The sequence below is a fragment of the Sminthopsis crassicaudata genome, chromosome 4 (assembly GCF_048593235.1).
Source record: "Sminthopsis crassicaudata isolate SCR6 chromosome 4, ASM4859323v1, whole genome shotgun sequence".
Taxonomy (NCBI): Eukaryota; Metazoa; Chordata; class Mammalia; order Dasyuromorphia; family Dasyuridae; genus Sminthopsis; species Sminthopsis crassicaudata.
In genome coordinates, this window is record NC_133620.1 from 101,029,064 (window position 1) to 101,055,928 (window position 26,865).

Here is a 26,865-nt window from a genome sequence, read left to right on the forward strand (position 1 = left end):
AACAAGTTCATGGATCCAGGTTAAAAATGCCTGTTCTAGCCCCTGTCTTGGGAGAATTATTTCCTTCCCAAATTGGACCCATTAGAATAATGCCTTCTGATCAACATCTCATGAAAATCAGATCCATGGCTGCTAATTACAATGATCCTGGTCATGTTCCCACTGAGTTTTTGAAGGGTTTTATCCCTGAATCACACAGTGTATGACAGCTGATATCTAGACAAGGTACAGCATTGGACTGAATCTAATAAGGTGAAATTCAGTAGGGATAAATGTAAAATTTCAAACATAGGTACAAAAAAATCAGTTTCATAAGTATAATAAAATCAAAGGGCATAGGTAGACAGCAGTAATTCTTTAAAAAAAAAAAAGCTGGGAATTTAGTGGGCTGCAAGCTCACCTTGTGAGCTATGGAAGCCAAAAAATGTAAAATGATTTTGGACTCTATTAAGAGGGGCCTAGTTTCTAGAAACTGAGATGGGATAACCCCATTGTACTGTACTCTCATCAGACCTCATCCAGAGTGTTGTGCTCAGTTCTGGGTACCATGGTTTCAGAAAGACATTAATAAGCTAAAGTGGGCCCTAGTGGAGAGGCTGTGGAAGGACCCTGAGAATATCTCATGGAGTAATTGAAAGAACTAGCTATGTTCAGCCTGAAGAGAAATAATTGACTTGAGAAACAAGATAGCTGTGTTCACGTATTTGAAGGATTGTCATATGGAGAAATGATTAGATTTGTTCTGTTTGGCTCCAGAAGGTAGAACTGAGACTAATGAGTAGAAGTTACAAAGAGAACATACAGCTTTAATGTCAGTCGGTCTTAAATAATCACATTTTAAGCATCAGGAAAAACATCCTAACACTTAGAGATTCTTAAAGGTGCAATGGTCTGCCTTGAAAGGTGATGGGCTTCTCCTCCTTGGAAGTCTTCGAGCACAAGCAGGGGACTGCTTGTCAGCTTTGTCTGGTGAGGTTCCCTTCCTGTAAGGGCTGGAAAGTTTCAACAGGCATAATGCTAAGCAGAGGTGGCAGACTCAGAGCCTGCAAGGCTGTGTCATTGGGAAGTTTTTAACAAAATAAAGAAAAATATAATACGACATAGATAATGCCGAGTTGTAATTTTCTCAGTAAATACGTGGGCTGGCAAGGAACCGAGTTTCACATCACCAGACTGGACGACCACTGAAGTTCTGAAATTCTTTGGTTCTGCTTCTGTATGAGTTAGACTTAAGAATACCAACCCCCTCCCTGCCCCCAGCCTCATGATGCAGAGGTCACAGATGTATTCGAGATCCTTTGTGTGACAGGATTCTGTTAAGAATTGTAGACTTGAAGGACTGACCCTCCGCTTTCCCCAGGTCCCCAGTCATTTCATCTTTTCTCAGATGTCTAGACTGAACTAGATGACCTTTGTTCCGTGACATCTGACCTGGGGACAGATGGCTGTAAAAGCTTTTTCATCCCAGAAAGCATTAAAAATATAAGGTTTTTGAGGCAGTTTTATTTGGAAGTTAGGGAGGTTGTTCAAAATGACTGCTCATGATAAAATTGTCACCTACTACTGATGAGAGAAGTTTCCAAACTTGGAGCAAGGCTATTCAGTCTCCCAGTCATTGTATCTCTTTTCAAAGATGAAGGGAGATGATACAATATGTATCCTTGACATTGCTACTCTGATAAAATATACATGAAATATTTTATAATTTCAGACTTTGGCAAAGAGTAGCTATTCATTCAGTCTTTAAAAAAACAGCAATAGAGTGGGGGGAATGGGGTTTGAAATCATATATGTGTGAGTGTATTATATACATATGTATATATAAAGGATATATATATGTGTGTGTGTATTATATACATATGTATATATAAAGTATATATATATGTGTGTGTGTGTGTGTGTGTGTGTGTGTGTGTGTGTTTGTGTATATTTTTAAGACTTTCCTACTGACTGAGGGTTATTTGGGATAGAGGAGAGGGTAATGACAAAGCTTTGAGCCTCAGGAAGAATCTATGGACTCCCACATCACTGGCTGGCCTCCCAGTGTGCCTTTTGTGGTCTGCACCCTCAGGGCCCAATAAACACTTCTGATCTTCCAAATTGGGGCCAGGCCTTCCAGGGCCCAGGAACCGCCTCTATTTTCTCTATGCAAGTTTTGTAGTTTGGTGACCTGGGCAAATGAAAGAGATCTTTGTGTAGAGTATGGCTAAGAAAAGCAGGTTCGGGATCCCTAAATTCTTCTTTCCCAATATGGAAAAGCCCCTGATGTGCCCCCACCCCCCACCCAGCTGGGAGGTCTGCCTACTATTTTCCTCTCTGAAGGACAGTGTGATACTGGGGGTATAGGGCAGGAGGAGACAATGCACATGTTTTTGTCTTTTTGGTTCTTTGGAGTTATTTGGGCATCCGGTAAGATGAGAACCGCCCAGCTTCTGTGGATCTCTCGCTCCTGGTCACCTGTTGGCATAACGATAAATACGAGATCTGAGACCGCAAGAAGTGATTATTATAACATTCCCAAGCCTTCAGCTGCCTCAAGTTCCCAGCCAGTTTCCACTGAGTTTTTGAAGGGCTCTATCACAGAATGGATGACAGCCAGGATGTTGGCAGGGAAGGGCATTGGACTGAGTCTAATAAGGTGAATTTCAAGAGGCACAAATGTACAAAGTAAGAAGAATATCAGCTTCACAATTATGAGATTGGGTGGGAAGTAGGACATGGATAAACAGCAGCAGTTGTTCTGAAACAGATCCTGGAGTTTTAGTGGGTTGCAAGCTCAGCCTGAGTCAGCAGAGGAAATGTGGAAGTCTAGAAGGGTAATGTGATCTTGGACTGCCTTGGATCAGGGAAAATATCCGGGAGAGGCCAAAAATCATAAAATGTAATACAGTTTATGTCAGCAGGATTTTGAACATAGCCCATTTCTGAGAATGGAGAAGAAAGTCTCAATTTTTTGAGGATGTTTTCTGCCAAAAGAGATACTGGAGAGTGTAATTTGAGGAACAGGGGCAGTAAAGTCCAAGGGACTGTACCCTGGGCATGGCAGACGGTGTGCCCCAGGGGCCACCCAACTGAGGATCCCCTTACCTTCTTACCCCTGGTACTGGCTGAGTGGGCTTGGATCGGGATATGGCTCTTGCTTGGGTTTGGTCTTGTGTCTTCCTGGCTGCTCTTTCCTGTGATTTCTCATATTCCCCTGGGTCTACGAGATTCTGTGCATCCTCTACCCCCTTGTCCCGTCTTGGCTGGGTGCATGCTGGGTGCTTTGAGCCAATGCAGATCATCGAGAAGAAAATGAAACACACTCTTGAGCTTCATTTTCATCATTCCACACGGTTGTGTTCTCAGCCATCATGGTTCATCCAACATACCCTTTGTTTCACTTGGGGGATCTTAGCTCCAGAAGCCACATCTTCTCCCCTGGGGCTTCCTGCCTCTTGGGGCAGGGTTGTGGGAGTGTGTTCAGACTGGAGACTACCAAACCAACCAGACCCGGCTGTTTTACGTTTCCCTCTCAGCTCCCACCATGTTGCCTCCAACTACAGTCAGTGCGACGAGTGCGGCGAGCAGTACTGATGTTACTGCCGTAGCCTCCACCGCCGCGGCCACGGCAGTCCCCACTGTTGCACCTACCACTACTACCACCACTGCCGCCACCTCCACCACCACCACCACCACCACCACCACCACCACCACCGTCGCTACAACTGCTTCTACTACCACTACCGCTGCCACCACTACCACGGAGAGCCCTCCATCCGCCGTGACTAAGATACAGGACACTGGTATTGCTGAGCACACACTTCCCTTTCCCCGTAGCCTCTGCCCCTTCCCATCCCTTCACTCTACTCTTTAGTAGAGCTACATACATAGTCTTCCTAGGACAAGAGCTGAAATGATGTATGTGGACACCCCTCGGTGGTTCTAGTCCAAGGAATCATGTTTACAAAGACCAATTCATGTCCGCGTGTCCAGGGAGCCCCAGAATTCCTGGCCTGAAAATGTCTCAAAGGCCTAGAACCTGAATTCTGTTCCTAGGCTTACTGCCTAATCTGCATCACAATCCCTTGCTCTTCCTGGCCCTTTTGCAAAACCTTAATCGTTTTTATTAATATCATCATCATCAATCAATCATCATCATTAGTTTCTCTAGCAGATGAAAGACAGATGGGCAGGATCCTTCCATCTCAGATATATACAAAGCTCAGGTCCTTACCCAGAGATTCCCAATCATCCAGAACAAAGCTGGACCGAGGGGTGGGCAAGAAAGGCAGCCACTCGGAGCCCAACCCTCTCGGGGTTTAAGGGGAGCAGTGTGATGTAGCAGAAGGCAGAGGCCCCAGGTTCAAATCTCACTTCTGCTGCTTATTTCCCATATGATCTGAGATAAATCACTTGCTTTCCGGACTTTATCTGTAAAGTAAAAAACTAGATTCTTTATTTCTAAGGTACTTTCCAGCTGTAAGTCCTATAAGTTGCTTTTAAATAGGCCTTCTCTTAATGCCAGAAAAAGCCATACCCCATGAGCCTTAAGTTTTATTTTGTGATGCGACATGTATTATAATGAAGGCTTAAAGCCCCAAGTGAACAGTAAAACATGTTGATGAAATTTTACCATACGGGGGAGGAATGATTTTTTAGTCCTGCCCAAAGTGAACTAATAACATGCCCAGACTGTCTTAAGCCACAGAGTTTGCATTGGGCACAAGGTGTAGTGAAACACAGATAGGATCCTGCATCCTAGATGCAAGACTCCTAGGCAAGGAGTAACCCTCTCAATGCATGAGCCAGGGGTCTCATCCTGGAGAGCCTCTCTGCTGCCATATCTCACTTACCACCAGCAGCCGTGTCCCTGTATCAAGAGTGGAGCTGTAAAATGTTTAAAGGGATCCCCAAAAGACAAGCCCCACCCAGAGCACCTGATCTGTGCCCCTTGTAGAGATAACCCTGGCTCTCATTTCCCCTCCCTTTCCTTTTAAAAAGAATCAATCATAGGAGTGCCAGGAAATGGTACTACCATCAAAGAGTCTAGTAATGACCAACAGTGCTAAGCTGCTGTTTCCATTGATATTCCCCATACCCTGTAATGTGTGGAAGTAAAATGATGGCCATTTTAGTGGCTGCTCGTAAAAATCAATCTAAGACCCAGCCTGCTGGGATGAAACATAAAGGAGTCAGGACGGGAAGCTTTGTTTTTCCAGTATGAGGAAACTCCTTGGGGAATTCAGCAATACTTCTAACTGAGCATCAAACAGCCTTCTATTACCTCAAAAGGAAGGGTCTCTCATGGAGCCAATGTGCCAGCTGGAAAGTCAGCATGAGAGAGACAGTGACGCTAGTGGGAGAGGAGGGGTAGGGGGCAGCCAAGGAAAAAGGAAGCAAATTTGCCTGTTCTGGTCCCAGCTGCAGCCTTCACCAGCTGTCAGACCTGGGGAAAAGGTGCCTTCACCTTTCAGGGAATCTCTGTCCTGCTCCCAGACCCCATTTGGTGGACTAAGGGCAGCCACTGTGCCACACGTGAACAATCTGATTTTGCCAGTGTGTGGAACTCTGTCAACAAGCATTGTCGGTGTGCCAGGCACTGTGCTAAGTGCTAAGGAAGCAGAAGAAGTTGCTTAAGGCACTCACCCAGGGTCACAGTGCAAGGAAGGTGTCCAGAGTAGGGTTTGAACCCCACAGGACCTTGTCTGCAAATCCAGCTTTCTAATTATCGTGCCACACTGCCTTATTTTGAAGATTTTGGTGAGGCAGGTCTGGGCAAATAAAATGCTTTATGCTCTCAGAAGACAGGTAAAATATTAGCTCAAAATCAGTTTACACTAACCTTTCTGTCTCTACAGAAGGGTAGCACTTAAGAATTGAAGTAATGTTGATTTTCAGAACAAAAATTGACTAGGGAAAGTCCTAGTGATAATTACTGTGATAGCCATAGTGATTGGAAAGATCACTGGGAGCGGCCATCTGCTAATTGGTGGATTAGTGTGCTTTTTGAGTGATAGCAAAAAGTGTTTAGTTGCTGAAGTTGAGCCTAATATCATTCAATTACCTTGCACTCTCAGAAAAGGCACACAGTGAACAAGGAAGAACCTTACCCTCTGGTGACATCAGAAAGTCAGTACTGCCATAATGGGCCAATACTATGGACGGGTGCAGGTTCTGTCTATGACCGATCCATGGCTATTCTTCCCTCCACCTAGCCTCAGACATTAGAAATGGCCTCCAACTAGACTAACCTCTCTTCATACCCCACTCTGGCTCTTTCATCTACCAATTCATCTCAGCCTTTTGGGAAGCTAGCTCTACTTTCATCTTATACTATTGCTTGAGGGATAACAAGTTCTGTAGACTTGTTTGAAGGATTTCCTTTTATTTGTTCTAAACTTCCTTTCAGACTTCCAAAAAAGGACCCTCTGGTTCTGGTATTTTGGATTTGGTGAACTAGTCTGAGTTCACTTTATTATCATCACTCTCCGTGATCTGTAAACTTGGGTGATGTTTTTTCTTCCCCACCACCCCATCCACCTCCATCTTTCCAAACCTGGACTTCTCCTCCAGCCCTCCAAATTCTGGTTGATATTTTTCATTTCCTTTCTCTAGATCTACTCCAGGTCTAAATACCTGGAGGCATTTAGTCAAATTTAGTCAAATGTACATCCTTACCCCAAGCACAGAAACCACTCCTTTCTAGTTGTCACTGGAAATGAGAATAGGTTCTTACTATGACCTTCTCAAAGCAGGCAATTCAGAGTTAGAAATTGCCCAACACAACCACTTCAGGCAGAAAGCCTTGAACAGAAGTATGGAACGTTAAGCAGCCGGACAATCCCATTGGAGAGTTCCAGGCAGTTCCATCCATGAAACCAAATTTCTGATGATTTGCCCAGCATCGACCACTGCTAACCTTGGAAAAATGCTATCCTGGAGGTTTCAGGGGAAGCGTATTACTTTAGCAAAGACCAGGAAGCCCGTTGTAACTTCTGAACCCTGCAAGCTGAGTTATGTGCCACACAGACTGTACTGAGTGCCCTCGGTTCATTTATTTTTGAAAAGTGAGTAGGTGACAGTACCCCCTTGCATGCTAATAAAATATACAGGAGCCACGCTTGTAAAGTCTTTGAAATATGAGGCTTCATGCTAGCATTCCACTATTAAATCTTTGCTGGGAAATGGGGTAATCAGGCTGCCAGGTCTCCTGAAAAATGACTGTTTGAAGATTAGTGATGTCTTAGATGCCATGGCTTTGATAGTGGAGCTCCCAGCTATTAGGAGCTGGGTAATTGATGCCTTGTCCAATGCATAGAGAGTGAGCATGCCCACTCACACCCACCCCTGTCTTCTGAAGCAGAGTGGGGAGAATCCAATGTAGAGGAAAGGATTCCAGGGAAATGTTCTGGGCTGGTCTTGAGGTGATCTATCAGGAGGAAGGATCTCATCTTATTCACTCCCTCCTGAAGGAATTGCTGATGAGTTTAGGATCTTTCAAAGTGCAGCCCCAGATCATTAGAAAACCTTTGGGTGATGATGAGGAAGGGAACAGAATTCATGGCTAAGCTCTTTCTGAACAGGTATAATCTCCTAAGGTGATCTTAAGGCCTCTCTCAAGCCTGTCTGGTTTAGACTTTCTCCCAGTGTTTCTCTGGATTTTTCCCTATAAAATAGCTTTAAACGTCTCATTACAAGCATCATACATCAATATAAACTAAATTTACTATTTGCATGTAAATGAATTACTCTCCAGCCATAAAGTAGCAGCATGACACTTTGCCAGTCCCTTCCTCCAAATCCCCATCAGGGTTCTTTGTCCAGCCTCATTCTCCCCATATGATTATAAACCTATGATCACATCCTCCATCTTCTGCATCTGCTTTTTTTTCCTCTTTGCCTTATTTCATAAAGGCCATTCCAGATTTCCTTACATTCCTCCTGCCTGTCCATCTTAATGGCATTGAAACATCCCATTCCATTAACATACTGAAATTCTTTTAACCATTTCCCTGTTGTTGTATGTTTAGGTTGTGTCTTATTGTTTGCAATTGCCTACAATGAAAATCTTTGAAAAAATAGATCTTTTGTTGCTACTGCTGCTGCTGCTTTTAATTTTACTGTCGGGGATATCCCGAGTAATGGAATTATTGGGTCAAAGGATGTGATTATTTGGGTAACTTTTCATGCTGCCAAATTGTATTCCAGAAAAGCTTCCCATTTCCCTTCATGCCTTGTGTCCCTTCATACACACATATTCACACCTCCCAGTCTAAGGAGTTACCTTTTACCTTGTCACTTCCCACCCCATCACAGGTCATGGCTTCCATTTGCTATTGAAACAGTCACTCTGATCATCATAAAAAAAAAAAAAAAAAAAAAAAAAAAAAAAAAAAAAACTTTAGTAGTTTTAAGGACAAAGAATATCAACCCAACCCTTCTATGCCCAACCCAAGCAAGGGGCGGGGGGGACTTTTTCTCCTTTCCTCTGAAAAAATGGAACTTGTTTGGAGATTCCAAACCTTTCCATAGCAAACCCAGGCACCATAGGGAGGTTTGGATAAGAAACCAGGCTTTGAGTTGAATCCCCATTTGCATCACATAGGGGTTATCCCTCCACACCAGGGCAGCCTGCATGCTAACACACACTGTGACTACTGGTTTTCAGCCACCCAAGGCTGAGACTTAGAACTATGTTGGAGCCATGTATAATACCAGGCAATTTCTGATTCTCTGTTCTTTCCCAGCAGACCCTGGCCTGTGAGTGTGCCCAGCCCTGCCTCCCCCCATCATTACTAACTCCTCTTCTAACCTATTCACCAGCCCCCTATGGACAGTCCATATGGAACTTCACGGTGAAGGCCAACAGTAAATCGGCCAACCTCACATGGGACCACAATCTCGAGCCAGGAACTGACTTTGTGATTGAGTATTCAGACAGTAAGCATTGGCCTGCATGGCAGCAGGGGGGATAGTGGTGGATGCCATTTAAAAGATGTTTCTAAGTCTCTGAGGCTCAGAAAGGCCTTTTAACTGGGTTAATTATGGCCTCAAGAAATATATATATGTATATATATACATCTACATGTATATATACATATATATATTTATGTTGGGTTGGGGAAGGGGGGAAGGAGAAATAGTAAAGGTAGTCAGAAGGGAAAAGAAACTACAAGGCCTATGAAGTCTTTAGGAGCCTACTAAACATGCATGGGCCACCAACCCTTCCCAGGGTCTCTTCCATGCATAAGGATGAGGTCTTTTTCCTTTACATCATTAGCCCCAAATAAGCTGGATTTTGTCTTCGTATTGGGCTCCTTAGGGAGCAGGGAGTCAGGATTTTTCTTAAGTTTCTACAGGACAGACTCCTGGTCCTAAGAAGGAAAGTGATCTCCCACAGAAAAAAAAAAAAAAAAGAATGGCCCTCACTGGATTAAAAGTTGCTTTGGAAGGAAAAAGGATTAACCCCTCTCTTAACCTAGTCCCAGCTGTTCTGGGTTGTTACCTGTGAACAGAGAGAGACTTTTAAACTTTATATAAAGCTGATTTGTCCAGAGGGGGTCAACCCTGGGAGCATAGTTCCATTAACAACATGCTCTAACTGTTCTAACCTACCCAGAGAATACCCCAGGTACAAGTAGAGGATAAATTACTGTCAACTTTTCCATACAGAGAGTCAAAGGTAGTGGGGAGCTTTAAAATCTGCAGATGATTCCAATTCCCTAGTTTTGTTTATATTTTCAAAGTTCTACTAACATTGCATACACACACACACACACACACACACACACACACACACACACACACTCTCTTACCTGGTGGTATCTAGAAAAACAGCCTCCTGTTTTCCTTCTAGACAATGCATCTGAGCAGCCAAAAGGTAGAAGGTGGGAAGGCAGAGAGGCCTTCCTCTCACAGGTTCATCAGTCCCTGAATAAGGGAGAGTTGGTTGTCTTATACTGGTTACCAAAATAAGAATGAGGGATTACCCATAAGTTTTATCATTAAAATTACAGTAATGAGAGGCAGCATGGTGGAATTGGGAAAACGCAGGTTCAAGATCCACCTCATTTACTGGCTATGTGACCTTGGCAAGTCACTTTACCTCTCAGATAACTAGGCGACTCTCTTAAGTTGCCAAACAGGTGCCAGTTGACAGTGGTAATGGGAGTTTCCTCACCAGGAATTCCCTTTATAAGTGAAATCAGGGTTCAGTCTCCCTCCCACCCCACCCCCAACACTATACAAAAATTTTGGGATTAAAAAGTCAAAGGCATGTGAAAAAATTAGGGGAAAAACACAATGTCCCTCTTCATCCTCACTGTAGGATAGAGACAGTTGTGGATCTTTTGAAGAGTCAACACTGAGGCAGTTAGGGATCATCTGGTCAGTCTGGCAGTATCTATTTGGGGCTGGCCCAAGCACCTAGGTGCCCCATAGTGCCCTAGCTATAAGTAGCACCCTACCCTCATCTTGACAGGTGGCCAGGGACCCATGCCGTGTCTCTGGCTGTGCGTTCCAGAGCCCCCAAGCTGACTTAAGATTTCTGTTCTTCAGGCAAAGAGTCAACAAAAATTCCCTCTGTTAAGGCCCAGTCTATCTCGGTGACCAACCTCAATCCCGGGATTTTCTACTCGTTCCGGGTTTATTCCCAAAACAAACCCGCTATCACCAGTTCCCTCGTCACTGTTCAGACTGCTACTGACTCAGGTGAGAGGGGATTTGGCCAGTCTGAGCTGCCCCCCACAAGCATGAGGCATTCCATTGTCATCTCTGGCTTTCTGTCTGTGACTTGTCATGGAGAGAAGAACTAGGACTTCTCCACCCCCCAATCTTGCATGGCTACCTTCTCTTCTTGTCCTACTTACAAAAATCTAAAGGTTCCTAGAAACTGGAGAGAGCAAATAAAGTCAGAAATGGAGTAAGAGGCAGTGGGAGTGTGTGTGACTTGGAAGGGGACTGATGGTGTTGACCTTGCGAGTGATGATTGGAGGTGAAAAAGGAAAGAAAAGCTGACTAATGAAGCCAGAGAAGAATGCTTGATATACACTTGTATTTTAAAAAAGATTTTGTATGTATTTGTGCCTGTGTGAGGAGGTTGTGTATGTTTGCTTACTATCTCCAGGTATGGTTTTGTGGGTTGCTATACCCACACTGTTTTCTTGTGCACACATATTTGATTGCTATTTATAGTGCAGAATCATAGGCTTATGGATCTTGGATCCCAGTTGTCATTTAATCCCATCCCACCTCTCATTTTATAGTTGGGGAAACTGAGATACAGGGCAGTTATGTGATTTGTTCAACATCACACAGAGGGTGAATGGTCGGAAACAGGATTTGAACCCAGGACATCTCCTTCCTAAGTTAATATTCTTTCCACTGTGCCAAAATGCCTTTTTGTAAAATATTAGAGTTGGAAGTGATCTTAGAAATTACTTGGCGCAATCTCTTTGTTACATAAACACCTACTATCCAGCCTCTGCTCAAACAATTCCTGTAACAAGGAAGTCATTGCATAGCAAGGCAACTCCATTCCCTTTTTGGATAAATCTCATTGTTAGAACCAGCTTCCTTAAGTCAAAAGGAAACCCACCACCTTGAAAATTCGCCTTTTGTATCAGTTAGCCCTTCATATGCAATGGTCAGAATTTTCAGAAATCCTGCCATCTTGAAAATTCTGCCCATTGGATATGAAGGGTTAACTGGATCCATTGGGTAGAATTTTCAGCAAACCTGCCACCTTGAAAATTCTACCCATTGGATTCTGTTAGCCCTTCATATCTACTAGGTAGAATTTTCAGAAATTCCACCACCTTCAAAATTCTGCCCATTGGATCCAGTTAGTCCTTCATATTCAATGGGTAGAATTTTCAGAAATTCTGCCACCTTGAAAATTCTGCCAATTATATATGAAGGGCTAACTGGATCCAATGGGTAGAATTTTCAGTAAACCTGCCACCTTGAAAATTTTACCCATTGAATACAACGGGCTTATTGAAGTTGTATTCTGGGGCTCTCAGGATATTTTATTCTATCAGCTGAAACAAAGTCTAGTTTCTGTGCCATCCTCTTATTCTTCTCACTTCTTGACTTTCTCCAAATATTCCATCTTTGTGGCTTGTTTTGCATGTCTCTTTTGTCCCCAAAGTCAGCATGGCTGAAAAGTGGTTGACTTTTTGCAACTCGAGAGTAGGGGAGGATGAGGCACATATCTACCTGAACCAATGAATAAACTCCTCATACTGTATTACTATGGTGTGTCCAGATCCTCCAGGAATGGAGAATAGAAAATGATAGGCTGGTATGGGATTACTTCCAGCTAACGTGAACTCAAAATCAGCCTGAGAGTCCACTTGACATCTTTGTGTAAGGGATTACAGGGAAGTCCAGAAAGAGGAGGAATCAGTCCTGTCCTCTAGTGCCTTCTCAGATGAAGATAAAGATTCATAAGCAGAATGAAAAACTCAGTATATCACAAAAAGTTGGTTTGCAAAATGTTTTTCCTTTTCCCGTATATAACATGCTCTTGGCTCAGATGATCATCCCAGATCTCATTTGGGAGAAATAAAGGTCCAACTACTAAAGGAAGCTCATTGTCCATTAGAGATAAATGTCTCTGCCAAATCCCTCCCAATTTAGGCATAAGTCATACAATCACAGGTTTCAAGCTAGAAGATACTTCAAGAAGGCCATTAAATCCACTCCTATTATTTCATAGATAGGGCCTGGGAGGCCCAGGGACTCAAAGTGATTTGTCCAATGATCTTGTAGATGTTAAGGGTCACAGACAAGATTTGAATCTATATTTTCCAACTTGAAAGCTAGCATCTTTTCCATAGCACAAAACAAACTTCTATATCCATGCCCTCGAGACTCAGAAAATCTAAACACCTAGCTGGTTCTTGTGGCCTGAAGGCCCAGTCTGAGTATATCTTTGACCCTGTCCTGTTTCAAAGGTTTAGTGGGGGAAGCGGAGGAGAGTTGTGGGGAAACCCACATGGCATCTGGCTGTTTGACAGCAGTGTAGCTGGCTGGACTCCAAACCAACAGGGGTTCTGGACTTTTTGCAACTTTGTGTTCATTGCTGCATATGTTTGATTTTGGTCCAAAACAGACCTGGTTGACACTAGGTTGACACATCAGAAAAATGATCCTTGAAAATGGTACCCAGCCTTGCCTAGAGGAAGACTACCTTGTAAATGCAAGCACAATTTGCTTTCAAAGTGACCACAGAAAGCAGATCTTTCCATTGCTTTCCCCAGAAACCTGCCTCTGTAGTCGAGAGGGAAGTTTACATGCACTAAACACTTGTTGCCCAGTTGTCCTACAGTTAAAAGTACAGTAAATATTATGTAATCTAGATTAAGCAGCCTGCTGACACACACAAAAAATGGGTAGATGTGACTTGGGTTCGGAACTCATTCTACCACTTATTACCCTTGACTTCACCCCTATTTTATATAGATAATTAAGAAGAAGGAACACTGGAAACTAGAAGATTAAGAAAGATTTCATGTAAAAGGGGGGCATTTGCACTGAGTTTTTAAGGAAATTATAAGGATAAGAGGTAAAGAAAGGCACAATGCATTCTAGGCTCTGGGGACAGAGTGACAAATGTGAAGTTTGGAAATAGAGGGATCAGTGTGTAAAGTCCAGTTTGGCCAGAAATATAATGTGGGAATGGAAGTAATATATTTATATGTGTATGTATAAATATGTAAATCTATGTCTATGTGTGTGTAGATAGATACATATAGATATATTAAGTCTAAATCTATGTCTATGTGTGTGTAGATAGATACATATAGATATATTAAGTCTAGAAAAGTTGGTTAGAGTCAAGAGTATGAAGAGCTTTAAATGTCAAACAGAGAAGTTTGTATTTGATCCTAGAGATGAGACAGAACATTATTCAGTAGGGTGGTTAAATGGACTTTGTGTGACTATCTATTAATATCTATGGGTCTTAGTTTCCTCATCTGTAAAATCAATCAACAAGCAGGCCTTACAAGCTGGGTGTGTAGATCTTCTGATCCCTGAGGGCAAGGATATAGAAATTTGTGTTGTACTATAGAAAAGATAAAGGTTCAAATCTTGCCTATGATCCTTAACACCTGTATGACCATGTACAAATCAGATAGTGACCCTGGGCCTCCCTGGCATCATCTGTGAAAGAATATTGTGCTTTATAAAAATTATTTTGGAAGCCATGTGAAAAATGCAGGAAAGTGATGATAAATTCAAGATGAGAATACCAATGAGGAGGTTATTGCAACAGTCCTTGTGAGGGATGATGAAGCCTGATTTAGGTGGTGACTGAGTAAAGAAAAGGGGACAGGTGCTGGAGAAGTTGTAGAGACAGAAAAAAACAAGATTTGGCAACTAAGTCAATATAAAAGGTGAGGGAGAATGAGGAGTTGGAAATAACTCTGAGTGAGTTTGTCAGCCTAAGAATAAAAGGATGATGGTAAAAGGAAAGTTCAAAAGGTTATGAAACCCCGTTGAGTTTTGGAAAAGAGATGATGAGTTCTATTTTAGACAAGTTGAGTTTGAGATGCCCATGGGACATCCATCATCCAATTTGAAATATCTGGCAAGCATATAGTGATGCAGACCTACAGAAGAGTAACCAGAAATAGAGATGGAAGTCATCTGTATATAGATGTTAAACCCGGGGGGGGGGAGGAAAAAGGGGGAAGGGGAGAACGTTGAGATCACTGAGTAAAAGAATGGAAGAAAAAAGGAGGGAAGAAAGGGGAGAAGGAGAGAGAGGTGGGGGAAGATGGAAAAAGGAGAGGAAGAGGGAGGGGGGAGGGAAGAAGGGAGGGAAGGAGGCGGACAGAGAGAGATAAATAGAGACAGACCAAGATAGAAACAGAGAAGGAGGGAGGGAGGAAGGAAGGAAGGAAGGAAGGAAGAAAGGAAGGAGGGAGGAAGGGAAGAGAGAAGAGAAGAGAGGAAGAAAAAAAGAGAAAAAGCTAGAAAGAAACAAAGAAAGCAGGCTTAAATCAGATCCTTAGAGTACATGATAGGTAATGGGATATGGATTATTTACAGCAAAGAAAATTGAGGAGTGAAGGAAGAGCTGGTTAAGAAGAAAACCATGAAAGAACAGTAGAGAAATTTCTCCACTAAAAGGTTTGGAATAAATGATCTCTAAGATTCTAATCCGCTCTAAATCTGTGATTATATCTATCAAATATGTGTGTGCCAGGTACTGTATTAGGATATAGGAGTGATACTGATCTAATGTAAGATACAGTGTTGGCCTTCAGGGAAATTATAATATAATAACAGAATATTTGGACCTGGAGTAAGGAAGGTCTGAGTTCAAATCTTGCTTTAGATATGTACTAGCTGTGTGATCCCGAACAAGTACCTTAAATAAAAATTATTTGCCTCAGTTTCCATATCTGTAAGATAGGAATAATAACACATTCCTCAAAAAACTGTTGTGAAGATTAAATGAGATATTGGTGGAATGCTTTGAAAACCTTAAATATTATAAAAAATGCTACCTGTTATTATTATTGTTAAAAATATCAAGGAAGAGAAGAGGACTAAACACACTTCATATACCGCTGACATAGGTCCACATACATGGTGGAGCATTGTCTGCACATTTAGGTGTGCACGGGCTTTCTATATTCCATATCCTCATAAAGATAAATGAGAGCAAAGGTTGACAGGCCCCAGCCACTGATCATTTAGGTAGGCATGAGACATCCTTCATTTAATGAATAGTAATGTTCCTTAGTAGCTCATCAAGAAAAAAGAAGGAAACCACTAAGAACAGTGTCAGACACTCTGATCCACCCCACAAAGATCCCACATGTAAAGTTAATCATCTCCATAAAGCTCTTGAGGCCAGTGGGACCCCCTGAGGCCATTAACATATAACCCTGGTTGACTCCAGAAGCCCTTCTGTCCTTCCTTTCTGGGCAGAGGGACAAAGGGGACATCATTAGGGTATACTTGCGCTCTATTGGCTGAACGCCCTAAGTACTGTACCAGGACCACAGAAAAGCAGAGGGAGTCAAAAGAGTTATCTGTGGTTGATTGACCACATCTTTCATTCATTCACTGCAGCTGGGGGAAAATTATTATTATTATTATTATTATTATTATTATTATTATTATTATTATTATTATTATTATTTGCATCAACCCAGGGTAGGGTAGGGCAAGTTGGAGAGGAGGAAATGTGAAATAATGCTTAGTTGAAATCAGCCAAGCCAGAGCACTTTCTTGAATAAATCTCAGCTTTACCACATCAGTCAAAGGACCCTCTCCTGTTTCTAAAATGCATTTTTCTTTGAATATTAAGTAACAGGCCTCAAATTTGTGTCCATTATTTAATTTAGTTAGAATTGAAGCCATTAGAACTGTCGGTGAATTTTCCATCCCTAATGCAGAGAGTGTGGCAAATCTAGAAAATCTTGTCCCATCTTCTCTGTGGTAAGAGGAAGTTTATGCTTGAGTTTGTCAGATGCTTCGTGTTACATTTAGTGTGAGAGTATGGAGTGTGTCCTAGTTTGTATCCATCAGAACTGGAGGGTAGGACAAGATTGGATGCAACCAAGTTTTAAAACTTTGGCTTTGTTGCATTTAAATAAATGGAATCAATCCATTGAATTTGATGTCAGCATTGAAATTTACTTAATACGGGATTTTCCTTGGGAAAATTGTTATTGGAGCCCAAGATGTGAGATTATTTTATAATGAGTCCCTTTTCATACTTGAGTAAATGATCTATGGAAGACTTACCTTATAGCAACTTCTACTCCTTAGGAAGACAAGTACCGGAACAGATCCAGGAATGGATTCTCTAGCCCTTTAACTAGATTAATATGTCTGGATTTGGAATCAGATAGAACACTGTCTTCTGTTTTTCTATCTCCCTCATATCCCTGAAGCACAGTGACACTATATCCAAAGGGTAAGAGGCCACCCCTGGAGGAAGCAGAGTTTTTGAAGGGAAGATTATTTTTAAACATAGGCCTGCTTTCCTTCCCAATTCAGTTTGAAAATAAATCAAAGCTATACCTCACTTCATTATCTTTATGGTCCTGATTTTAAACCAAACAATCTTGTCATATAGCCTTTGGGAAATTAGAAGCAGTCAATCATCATTCTTCCCACTAAGCAGAGGGATAGCCATATTCACTTTGATAGTGTGTGAAAGCACTTTTATAAGGTGGGTAGGGGTAGGCAGAATTAATGTTCTATTAAGGCATCTTATATTTGGGGAAATCGTTCAATTAACAAGTATTTACTGAGTGCCTACTATGTTCTCAGCACTGTACTAGGCTCTGAAAAATACTGAAGAAACCCTTAATTTAAAAAGTCTTTCATTTAGTTAGGAAGATAGAATTAGCATTCTTGGAACAATTAAAAAGCAAAATTCACTGACAAATAAGTTGGTATCAATGCTAAATGTAAAATGCAAAGGCCAATGAAAGATTTCACATAGGTCTGAAACTAGAGAATACACAGGATTTGGATAGAAGTAGGGGAATAGTGAGCAAATTCCAGTTGGAAAAGCACCAATAGGCAGAAGTTGAAATAAATCTGGCATGTGTGGAAAACAAGGATACCAATCTGCCTAGTACAGTATGTTGAGAAGTTAGAATAAATGCTTGTTGACATATTGGAGAAATTAGGTTGGCTATGCAGAGGGATTTCAGATTACAGAAGTCTTAAATCTGCTGAAAAAGTTGATATTTGTGGTGATATTAGGTTCTAGAGAAGGGGCATGATGACATGGTGATAGAGCTATTTTTAAAAGATTATTTTGACAAGAATATGCATTGAACAACACTAAAGTGGACTTCAAGGTGGAAAAAAGTCTAGTTTAGCTAGGAAATGTTAGGTAGAGTGGAGATATTGAGTGATGTGGCTTAAATGGTACAATCTACCCCACGAGAAAGAGAGGAGATAAGGCTATGAAGAGATAAAAGTCTAGGTTTGGGCAGTAGTCATATGAATAGAGAAAAAGATAGTCACTGAGAAACATTTTAAAGTAGAGGTAGGGAACAATAGAGTCTGGGGATAGGTTAGATAATAGATTAAGGAGAGGGAAGAGTTTTTTAGACTAGCAATTCAGGAGAATGATGACTGACAAAAATGGGGTAATTTGAAAGCAAAAGAGGATAGAGAAAGTGAGATCATTAAATCACTTTTGACTATGTTGAGCTTGAGGTGATAACAAATGGGGAGATCCTCCAGACTTTAAAAATATGGGATTAGTAAAAGGATATATCTTGCATTACAGATCTTAGTCATTCACATAGAGATCAAATGAGCCAATGAATGAAAAACTCTTTGCAAGATTTAAAAATGCTTTATTTTTTTACTGGGCCTGTAATTCCACTGATATTGGGGACTCCCATTGTGGAAGGTGTTCACCCATCAATTGGGTGAACACCTGCTCTGCAAGAACTCTAAGGAGTCATCTGGGGAAAAGGCTAAAGAACTTGCTCAGAAGCACAGGCAGAAGTCAAGAGGGCAGCTTTCAATCCATTATGCATGTCATCTATCATTGTCATTGTGCCATGAGTATGGATGAATTCATGGAAGGGAATTGGAGAGAGAAAAAGAGAGATCCTTGGGGACGCACCCACAAATGGGGGAGAGGAGAAGCCAAAAAAGGATTGAGAAAACAAAGATAGAAGGAAAACAAGGAAAGCATTCTGTCATGAAGTCAAGAAGGAGGGGAAGGGGGTAGAGTTGATAGCATCAGATATGACTGAGGAAACAACTGAAAAACTCTGAAAAAGTGATTGGAAACCTCATTAAAGTGATACAGCCAGCATGGAAGCAATGGGTTTAGTCCAGATATTCAAGAAGTTTATCAATAAAAGGATAAAAAAATAGAGTAGTAACTATTAGTGAAAATCAAGTGAAAATTTTTGTTGTTTTGATTTAAGATGTTAGATATGATAGAAACATTGGGAAACATAAGGGGGAAAATCCTATAAAGGGTGAAAGAAAATTGAGGCAATGGGATATTTGTGAAAAGATTCATGAACAAGTGGGGAGGGAAATATAGTTAGAGGAGTGAGCTTTAGGAAGGAGAGAAGGCTCCTCTTTAGGGACAGTAGTGTGTTGAAGTGAAAACCAGGAAATTTAATCCAGATGGTTTTAATTTTCTCCAGGAAGTAGGAGGCAAGGCTTTTTCAAGAGGAGTAGAGTAATCACTATGAAGTTTGTGCTGTCAAGTCAATGAGAAATAACTGAGTAGTAGTGATGATGGCTCCATGGAAGGTCTTAAGTAGGAGGGAGGGTAATCTAGAGTGTTAGATTGACCAATACTAAATGGACTTTCAAGGTGGGAAAAAGGTCTAGTTTAACTATGAAGTTAGGTAGAATGGAGATATTGAGTGATGTGACGTAAATGATACAATCTACACCAAGTCTACTCCCAGTCTACATTATGGGGGACAATATGGGATATTGGCTGGAGCCATCCCACTTATCTGAAATGTAGCTGATTGTACATGAGACCAAGTTTGACCTGGGAACCTCTGCCTGCTGGATTGGGCTGTGTATCTCATTTCCTCTCTGTTCTCCAAGACCTCAAGAAAATCATCATTGCCATGATAAATTGGTCACCAGGTGTTTTAACCTGGGGACTAGGATGAATGGCCCCAGATCCTAATCCAATCAGCCCTCTGATTTTCAGCCAAGTCCCCAATTCCTAGGTCATGAAGCTTGTGACTACCTTTATTTATGCCTTTCAAATAGATTGTAAAAGAATGATGATGTCATTAGAGCTGGAAGATCATCTAATCCAACTCCTTCATTTTGTACAGAGGAGGAAACCAGCTCTTACAGGTTAAGTGACTTGCCTAAGGTCACACAGGTAGTAAGTATCAGAGCTAAGATTCAAACCCAAATCTACCTCCAGATCCAACATTTCTTGCCAACCTTAATAAAGAGAACCTTTACAAAACCCAACTCATTGGTGTGGGTTTGTGTGATGGCAGGGGTTGGGTCAGGGTGGGTTAGGACTTCTCTTGAATTGACTTCTGTAGAAAACCACAGGAGTGTGTTTTGGGGTATAGGATCACGGGGAATAATTGTAATTCCCCTCATACCAGATCTGTGGCAGGAGGAGGCTCGAGCAGCTAATCAAAGAAGCCTGGTTAAAGGTCTTTCTATGAATGGCAATAAGCCATGGTTGACAGTACCTGCCCAGTCATTTAAAAAAACTCATAGGTCCCCACTATGAACCTCACCATTCTAGGCACTATATTAAAGGAGTTTCTTAACTTCAAGAAAGTTATGAGCTTGTCAAAGACACAGAAACCCACCCAGGTTAAGCCTCTCACCTCTCCAGGCAAAAAAAAAAAAGCTTGTGATCTTCTCCCTCCATGGAATGGCGAGTTAGTTCTGGGAGCATTGTTCATGGATGCCATGATTTTTCTGCTGGAGTGGGCTTTTGAGCTACAACCTCCAAATTCCCCTTAATTTAGAGCCAGGAAATCTTACTTCAGATTCCAGCTTTGCCATTTGCCCAACTGTCTTACCTGGTCGACTTGCTCCGGGTGTCTGAGCCTTGGGACCTTATGTAAAAACGGATGGGAGAAAATCACTTCAAAGAAAATTGTTGTGAGGACCAAGTGGGATTTAAATCAAAGTGATATGTAAAGTTTAAAGTTTTATATGAATATAAGGTATTTTTAAATTCTCACTAGATATGTGATCATGAGCAAGTCACTTCATCTCTATAAATCTCAGTTTCCTTATCTGTAAAATGGGGCTGACAATGCTTGGTCCACCTACCTCACAGGGGTGTTGTGAGGAAAGCATTTCATTAACCTGGAGGACCCATATGAATAGGAATTGTCAAGAGCACCATTCCCAATGGGAAGTTTGCTACAACTGTGGCTCTTTGCCCTGGGTCTTTATTAGGCTTCATTGCCATCAGCGCTCCTCTGGCCTTCCTCTCCCTGGCTCTCCTCACTCCACACCAGGATGGAGTGCCCAGATTGGCCACTGCAGAACTGCCATTTTCTTGGACAATATCACCTCTAGCCCCATGCTGTCCCCAGGTCCTGCTTTACTTTCTGCTTCTTATTCCAGCTGCCTTCACCTGGCCCCTTCCCTTTCTTTTGGCTCATTTCCTCACCCTTTGACCTCAGCTCTTTAATGGATTTTTTTTTATTCCTTTAATGGACATTTTCTTTGATGGGTACTTTGGGCCAGCAGACTGGGCAACCCCTAGCTTTAGTCTCCAAGAGAAAGCATCCACATGGACTATGGAATGAGTCTTATCTCTGTTTTCCTCCCCAAGCTCTTTTATCAGATCTTATTAACTTGGTTTCTTTTGATATTTCCCCCACCCTACTGTCCCTTTCTCCCAACCAGCTTTCACCAAGAACCAGGTAGACATCGCCACCCAAGGATGGTTCATCGGGCTCATGTGTGCGATTGCTTTGCTGGTGCTGATCCTACTCATTGTCTGTTTCATCAAAAGGAGTAGAGGAGGGAAATACCCAGGTAAGAGACCCAGAGAAAAAAGCAAGAGAGCTCCACTCCCTCCCCATGGCGGGAAAGGGAAGGCAGGCTAGACGGGAAGCAATTAAGCTTTCCCTTAATCGAGCAAGATTCCCCAACTTGCCAGGTCCAGGGGAGCTCAGCTGTCTCAATGAGCCCAGCCTTGCTGAATACAAAAATATGACCCTCCTGTCTAATTTCTAAATCTAAGGGCGGTCAGAAAGCACTTGAGTTAATTAAGTTCGCCTAAGGTGGGCTGTCAAAGAGATCCAGGCAGCCCTGGGGGGTTGGGGGAGATGACTGACTCCTGTTAGGAATGACCTTTCTTGCCCACCCCCCACCCCCATCTGTTAGGGAATTAGCTTTATTTCATCCTGAATATCATTAAGACTTAAGAGGGGAAGGGGAGGAGAGGGAGAGAGAAAAAAGGAGGAGGAAGAGAAGAAGGGGGATGAGGAGGAGGGAGGAGGAAGAGAAACAGAAGTGGGGAGGGGAGAAAGAGAAGAGAGACAGAGAGATGGGAGATAGGCAGACAGATAGGAAAGAGAGAGAAAGACAAAGAGACAGAGAGAAATCAGATGGGGAGAGAGAGGGGAGAGAAAGGGAGAAGAGGGAGAGAGAGAGACAGAGAAGAGAGAGAGAGAGAAGAGAGAGATAGGCTGACAGACAGGAAAGAGAGAGAAAGACAGAGACAGAGAGACAGAGAAGCACAGAGAGAGAGAGAAGGAGAGGGAGGGAGAGGGAGAGAGACAGAGAAATCAGAGACAGAGACAGGCAGAGGGGGGAAAAAGAGGAAAGAGGGAGAGGGGGAGGAGGGAGAGAGAGAGAGAGAGAGAGAGAGAGAGAGAGAGAGAGAGAGAGAGAGAGAGAGAGAGAGAGAGAGAGAGAGAGAGAGAGAGAGAGACTCTTCAGAATGAGACTTTACCTTCATGACACAGATATCTATCAGAGGAAGGCCAAGCAAGATCCAGAATGATGTGATGTACAGCCTGCACAGTCCCTTCCAGCTCTCATTCTCTGATCCTATGGTCCTGTAAGAAATGACACAGACCAGAAAAATCCCAATGAGCTACAAAATGACTTCTATTTCAGATATTTATTAAGTGTACTGTGCTAGACTTGAGATTTTGATGGTTGTCACCCTTGGGGTACTTATAGTCTAGACAGGGGATCGGATACCCAATTAACTATAACATTACACTATTACTTGCTGTAGGCATCTGAGGGGGAACAAGGTAGGAATCCCTTCAAGCACCCTAATCCCGTTTCCAGTAGCAACATTCTCCTCCTCCAGGAACACAGTATCATCCATCTCCAACAAATACTGAACCTTCCCCAGAGTTCCATGAAAACTAAGACAATGGCAGCAGACTCTCCTGTTTATTTCAGTCCTGCTGTCCGATTCTCCATATGTGCTTGCCTTTCTAAAGAGTTCTACATCTGATCTTAGAAGTAAATGTTATCTTCTTGAGGGCAAGGTTTAGTTTTGTTCTTATCCAGTGCCTTGCTAATAGCTTGTTATTGTTCAGTTGTTTTCAGTTATGTCCCACTTTTGTGGGACATAAGTTATGGTCCATTTGGTGATTTTCTTGGCAAAGATACTGAAGTGGTTTGTCATTTCTTTGTCCAGCTTATTTTACAGATGAAAAAACTAAAGCAAACAGGTTTAAGTGACTTACTTGCACAGGGTCACACAACTAGTAAGTGTCTGAAGGCAGATTTAGGAGAAGAGGAGCCTTCTGATTCCAAGCCGACTGCTCTATCTACTATTTAATAAGTACTTTTTAGAGTGGATTGATTTTGGAGTGGATTGAGTCCAAAAGAGATTTGACTATGTGAGATAGGCAAAAATATTTGTCAATGATCATTTTTCTTCTTTCAAAAACATGTAAATTGCTTGAGATTAGAGATTATTTCATTTATGTCTTTCAAGCACCTAGCATAATGCCTGGCACATAGTGAGCCAGAATGCATTAATAAATGCTCTTTGATTGACTTACTGATTAGTTAACCTGGTTGTTTGTTTGACACCGAGGTGTCATCACTTAGGTAGAATCACTGAGTTCATCTTCATGTCCCAAGGTGGGATTTAGGTAATCTAAAGGACCTACACACAGCTCCAATAAAGATCTTTCAGAAAGAAGATCTAAAGATCTCAGCAAGTTTCCTATTTCAGAAAATTCTTCCTAAGATCAATTTCCCTGTTTTCCTGCTGCAGGATAAATCCAATTGAATACAAGCTCCTTGAGGACAAGGAATGTTTCATTTTTGTTTTTGTATCTACAGTGACTGGTAAACAGTAGATGCTTAATAAATACCTAATGAATGATTAGTCGAATTGAAAGAAGAGGAGTAGAGAGGAATCACGAGACCTGGTCTATTACTTCTCTTCATTAATTTCCTCTTCTGTAATTTTTTTTTAATCTTGAACTTAACCTGCCTCAAAGGATCATTGTGAATATTCACACGTGTGGGATCCCTGATATATAAAAATACTTTGGAAAGTATGATAATGCATGTGTGACAAGCTACATGCAGTATAGCTGGAAGCATGGTAAGCATTTACATTTCATGCATTGTATCTGACTCTGCTTCAATTGCTGATTGCAGTTCGAGAAAAGAAGGATGTTCCCCTTGATCCTGAAGACCAGAAGGAAGAGGATGGTTCCTTTGATTACAGGTGTGTTTTCTCTTACCCCAAAATGAAAACTGCGTCTTTATGGCTTTCATTGTCCTCCCTCACCCATTATCCTTTCCTCTTCCCCCAACCTCTCTTTGTCTCTTTAAGAGAACTGCACAGATTGGCTAAAAGGACACCAAATAGATTTTCTCTCCGATAAGGCTTTTGTTTCTGTCCTCTCTGAAAACACCTTGAGAAAAGGACAAATGACACAGAGAGCCTTGCTCATTTTAACTGCTTAGAACAAAGCACCTCTGGGAGACACTGCCCAGAACCTCACCCCTACACAGGTGGAAGATTTGAGATACTTCCACATTTTAAATTATAAACAAATAATGAACCCTCCTAGGAGGAGGTAGAGCTGAGTTTGAATCCCAGCTTGCTTCCTTTGTGACTTTGAGGAAAATCCCTTAGTATTCCTGAAAAACAGAAATCATCTTTGTGTCCTAGCACAGTGCCTGCTCAGGAAATGCTTCTTTGATTGATCAACCAAATGACGTTCCACCATCAGTCCATCAGTTCCACCATCAGTCTTCTCCTAAGTTCCTTCCAACTCTAAATGTTATGGTCCTTTCTTTTGATCCAAGTAAGGAGTTTGCAAACATTGCCTGCCTTATAGGAGTATAGAGTTTATAATAAATAATATAATAAACACTCTTGCCCTTTTGTTCCAGCACTAAACCCAGTCCTTCCATAAGAGAGGTTGTAGTATAGCCTAGACATTACATAGCGACGACAATGTAGGCTCCTCAGAGCAGACTGTTATTTGTTGCTTTTGGTAGTTTACTCCCAAGGCTTAGCATAGTGTCAGGGACATAGCAGGGGATAAATGTTGATTGATTTGAATTAAATCATTTTAAAGAACCCCAGCAAGTCACAGAAATGCAGCACTAGTTTCCTTTTCACTGTATCATGATGCCTTTTGAGGTCTAGAAAGATAAGAGTTCCCCCTTGGGAGCCAGTGCCTTAAAAAACAGAACAGCTTCACAGAAGTTGACCTCAGTTCAAGCATTTATCTTTTGTGATGAGTTCAGCCCTTGGAATTTCTTCCAGGAGCATTTCTCTGAGTGGAGTACCAGATTTGGGGAAGCGGGATGGCTTTCTATATAAATATGAGTTAACGTTATTCTCATCTTCATCCAAAAGCATGAATTAAGAAGTATCTTCTCATGTGTGATGCTGTACAGAATCATTTAGGAGAGCTTACCTACCCTCATTGGTTTGATTCTCTAAGATAGACACAATGACTAATAGTGACTTAGAATTCTAGAATTGTGGGATTCAATAGTAGGTGAAACCTTGGAGACCAGCTAGTCCCACAAGGGTATACAGTGGCTGGATCCTGGGAACAGATGGTCCTCGTGGGGTAGCATGTGGGAAAGACTCATAATTGCTGGCTACAGATATAATGTGGTAGCAAGAGCTCTGGAAACCTGTGTTCTTGTCCTTCCGTAAGAGTAACATATGCTGTATGACATTGTCTAAGACTTTTTACTGCTCACTTAGCTATAAGGTGAGGACGTTGAACTTGGGTTATCCCTTAAGTTTCTTCCAGTTTGAAAAATCTAGGATTAAACAACTCTGGCTTGGAATATTGCCTCACTCCGCAGCCAACCCCACTGCAAGGTTGACAAGACATAAACAAGTCTGACTAGAATACAGATTATTGGCAATTAATGTGTCCCTCATCAGCTAAGCAGCAGGAAAAGAGGGAGGCAGCACAGTAATAATAACAAGCATTTATATAACACTACAAGGTTTGCAAAAGGCCTTACACAGACTATTTCATTCGGTCCTTGTGACAATCCCTATATTACAGAAGAGGAAACTAAGGTTAAGTCATCTGACTTCTCTGAGCCTCAGTTTTCCCATCTGCAAAGTGGCTATCTTCTGGGAAAGGTACCTTAGAGTTCTACAACAATGTGAGTAATTGCACTGTCCAATGAACTTAAGTAGGGTGCCAACCAAGCCTGCCCTTAGTGGGCAACCTCTGAGACTCATATTGAAGTATATTGACATAAAATCATAGAACTTAAAAGGTAGAAGCCACTCTAGAAATCATTTGTGTCCAGAGAAAGAACTGATAAACAGAAGTATATATAGAATGATTTTACATATCTATACATATAAGTACCTAATGGTAGCCATCTCTAGGGTGGGATAGGAAAGAAAGGAAAGAAATACAAAGAATGAAATTCCCATGATAACTTTATTATACATTTAAAAGGAATGGCAAGTTGTATGTAATAGTTTCATATGCAATCATTTTTATTATACTATGTTATGGAAATGCTTGTTCCATTCCATTACTTTAAAATGAAATTTAAAAAAGAAATTATTTAGTCCAACCTTCTCATTTTACAAATAAAGAACTTGAAGAACAATGAATTGCCTGCAGTCACAATATGAGGTAATGGCAGAGAAATATAGCGTTTCTGTGCCCTAACATGTCATCCCTCCTTGGTACTGTACTTTACATATGAGTTATATCATAACCCAGGTGTGCGATCTTCCCATTCAGAACTATTATGAGATTCGTTTGACAAGACAAACAAAATCAATCCTTATTCACACTTTTCCTAAGGGAGAAATAGATGGACAGTTGTATTAGAGCCCCCTTTCAAAGTACATCCTAATATCGAGCTTTGAAATGACTCTAAATGGCTTTTAGTTTTGACCAGGACTAAACTGACCAGACA

At 41.7% G+C, this 26,865-nt stretch overlaps 1 protein-coding gene and 1 long non-coding RNA gene across 13 annotated transcripts in view; one reads left to right on the forward strand and one right to left on the reverse strand.

The window, feature by feature from the left end:
- NFASC (neurofascin) overlaps positions 1-26,865 on the forward strand; it is a 237,865-nt gene that overhangs the window by 202,336 nt on the left and 8,664 nt on the right. For 6 of the 12 annotated variants that reach the window (XM_074308935.1, XM_074308924.1, XM_074308925.1 and 3 more), the window contains 5 exons: positions 3,519-3,785; positions 8,806-8,922; positions 10,540-10,692; positions 21,358-21,489; positions 24,097-24,166. In XM_074308935.1, coding sequence (XP_074165036.1) covers positions 3,519-3,785; positions 8,806-8,922; positions 10,540-10,692; positions 21,358-21,489; positions 24,097-24,166 — 739 coding nt within the window. The remainder of the gene's footprint in view (positions 1-3,518; positions 3,786-8,805; positions 8,923-10,539; positions 10,693-21,357; positions 21,490-24,096; positions 24,167-26,865) is intronic. The other 6 variants (XM_074308936.1, XM_074308934.1, XM_074308933.1 and 3 more) reach the window with 4 other exon arrangements.
- LOC141565618 (uncharacterized) lies at positions 1,484-25,414 on the reverse strand. The gene is made up of 5 exons (XR_012489071.1): positions 25,378-25,414; positions 22,412-22,517; positions 9,798-9,912; positions 8,267-8,332; positions 1,484-2,170 (listed from the first exon to the last, which is right to left on the reverse strand). It is a non-coding gene; the product is annotated as an uncharacterized LOC141565618 (long non-coding RNA).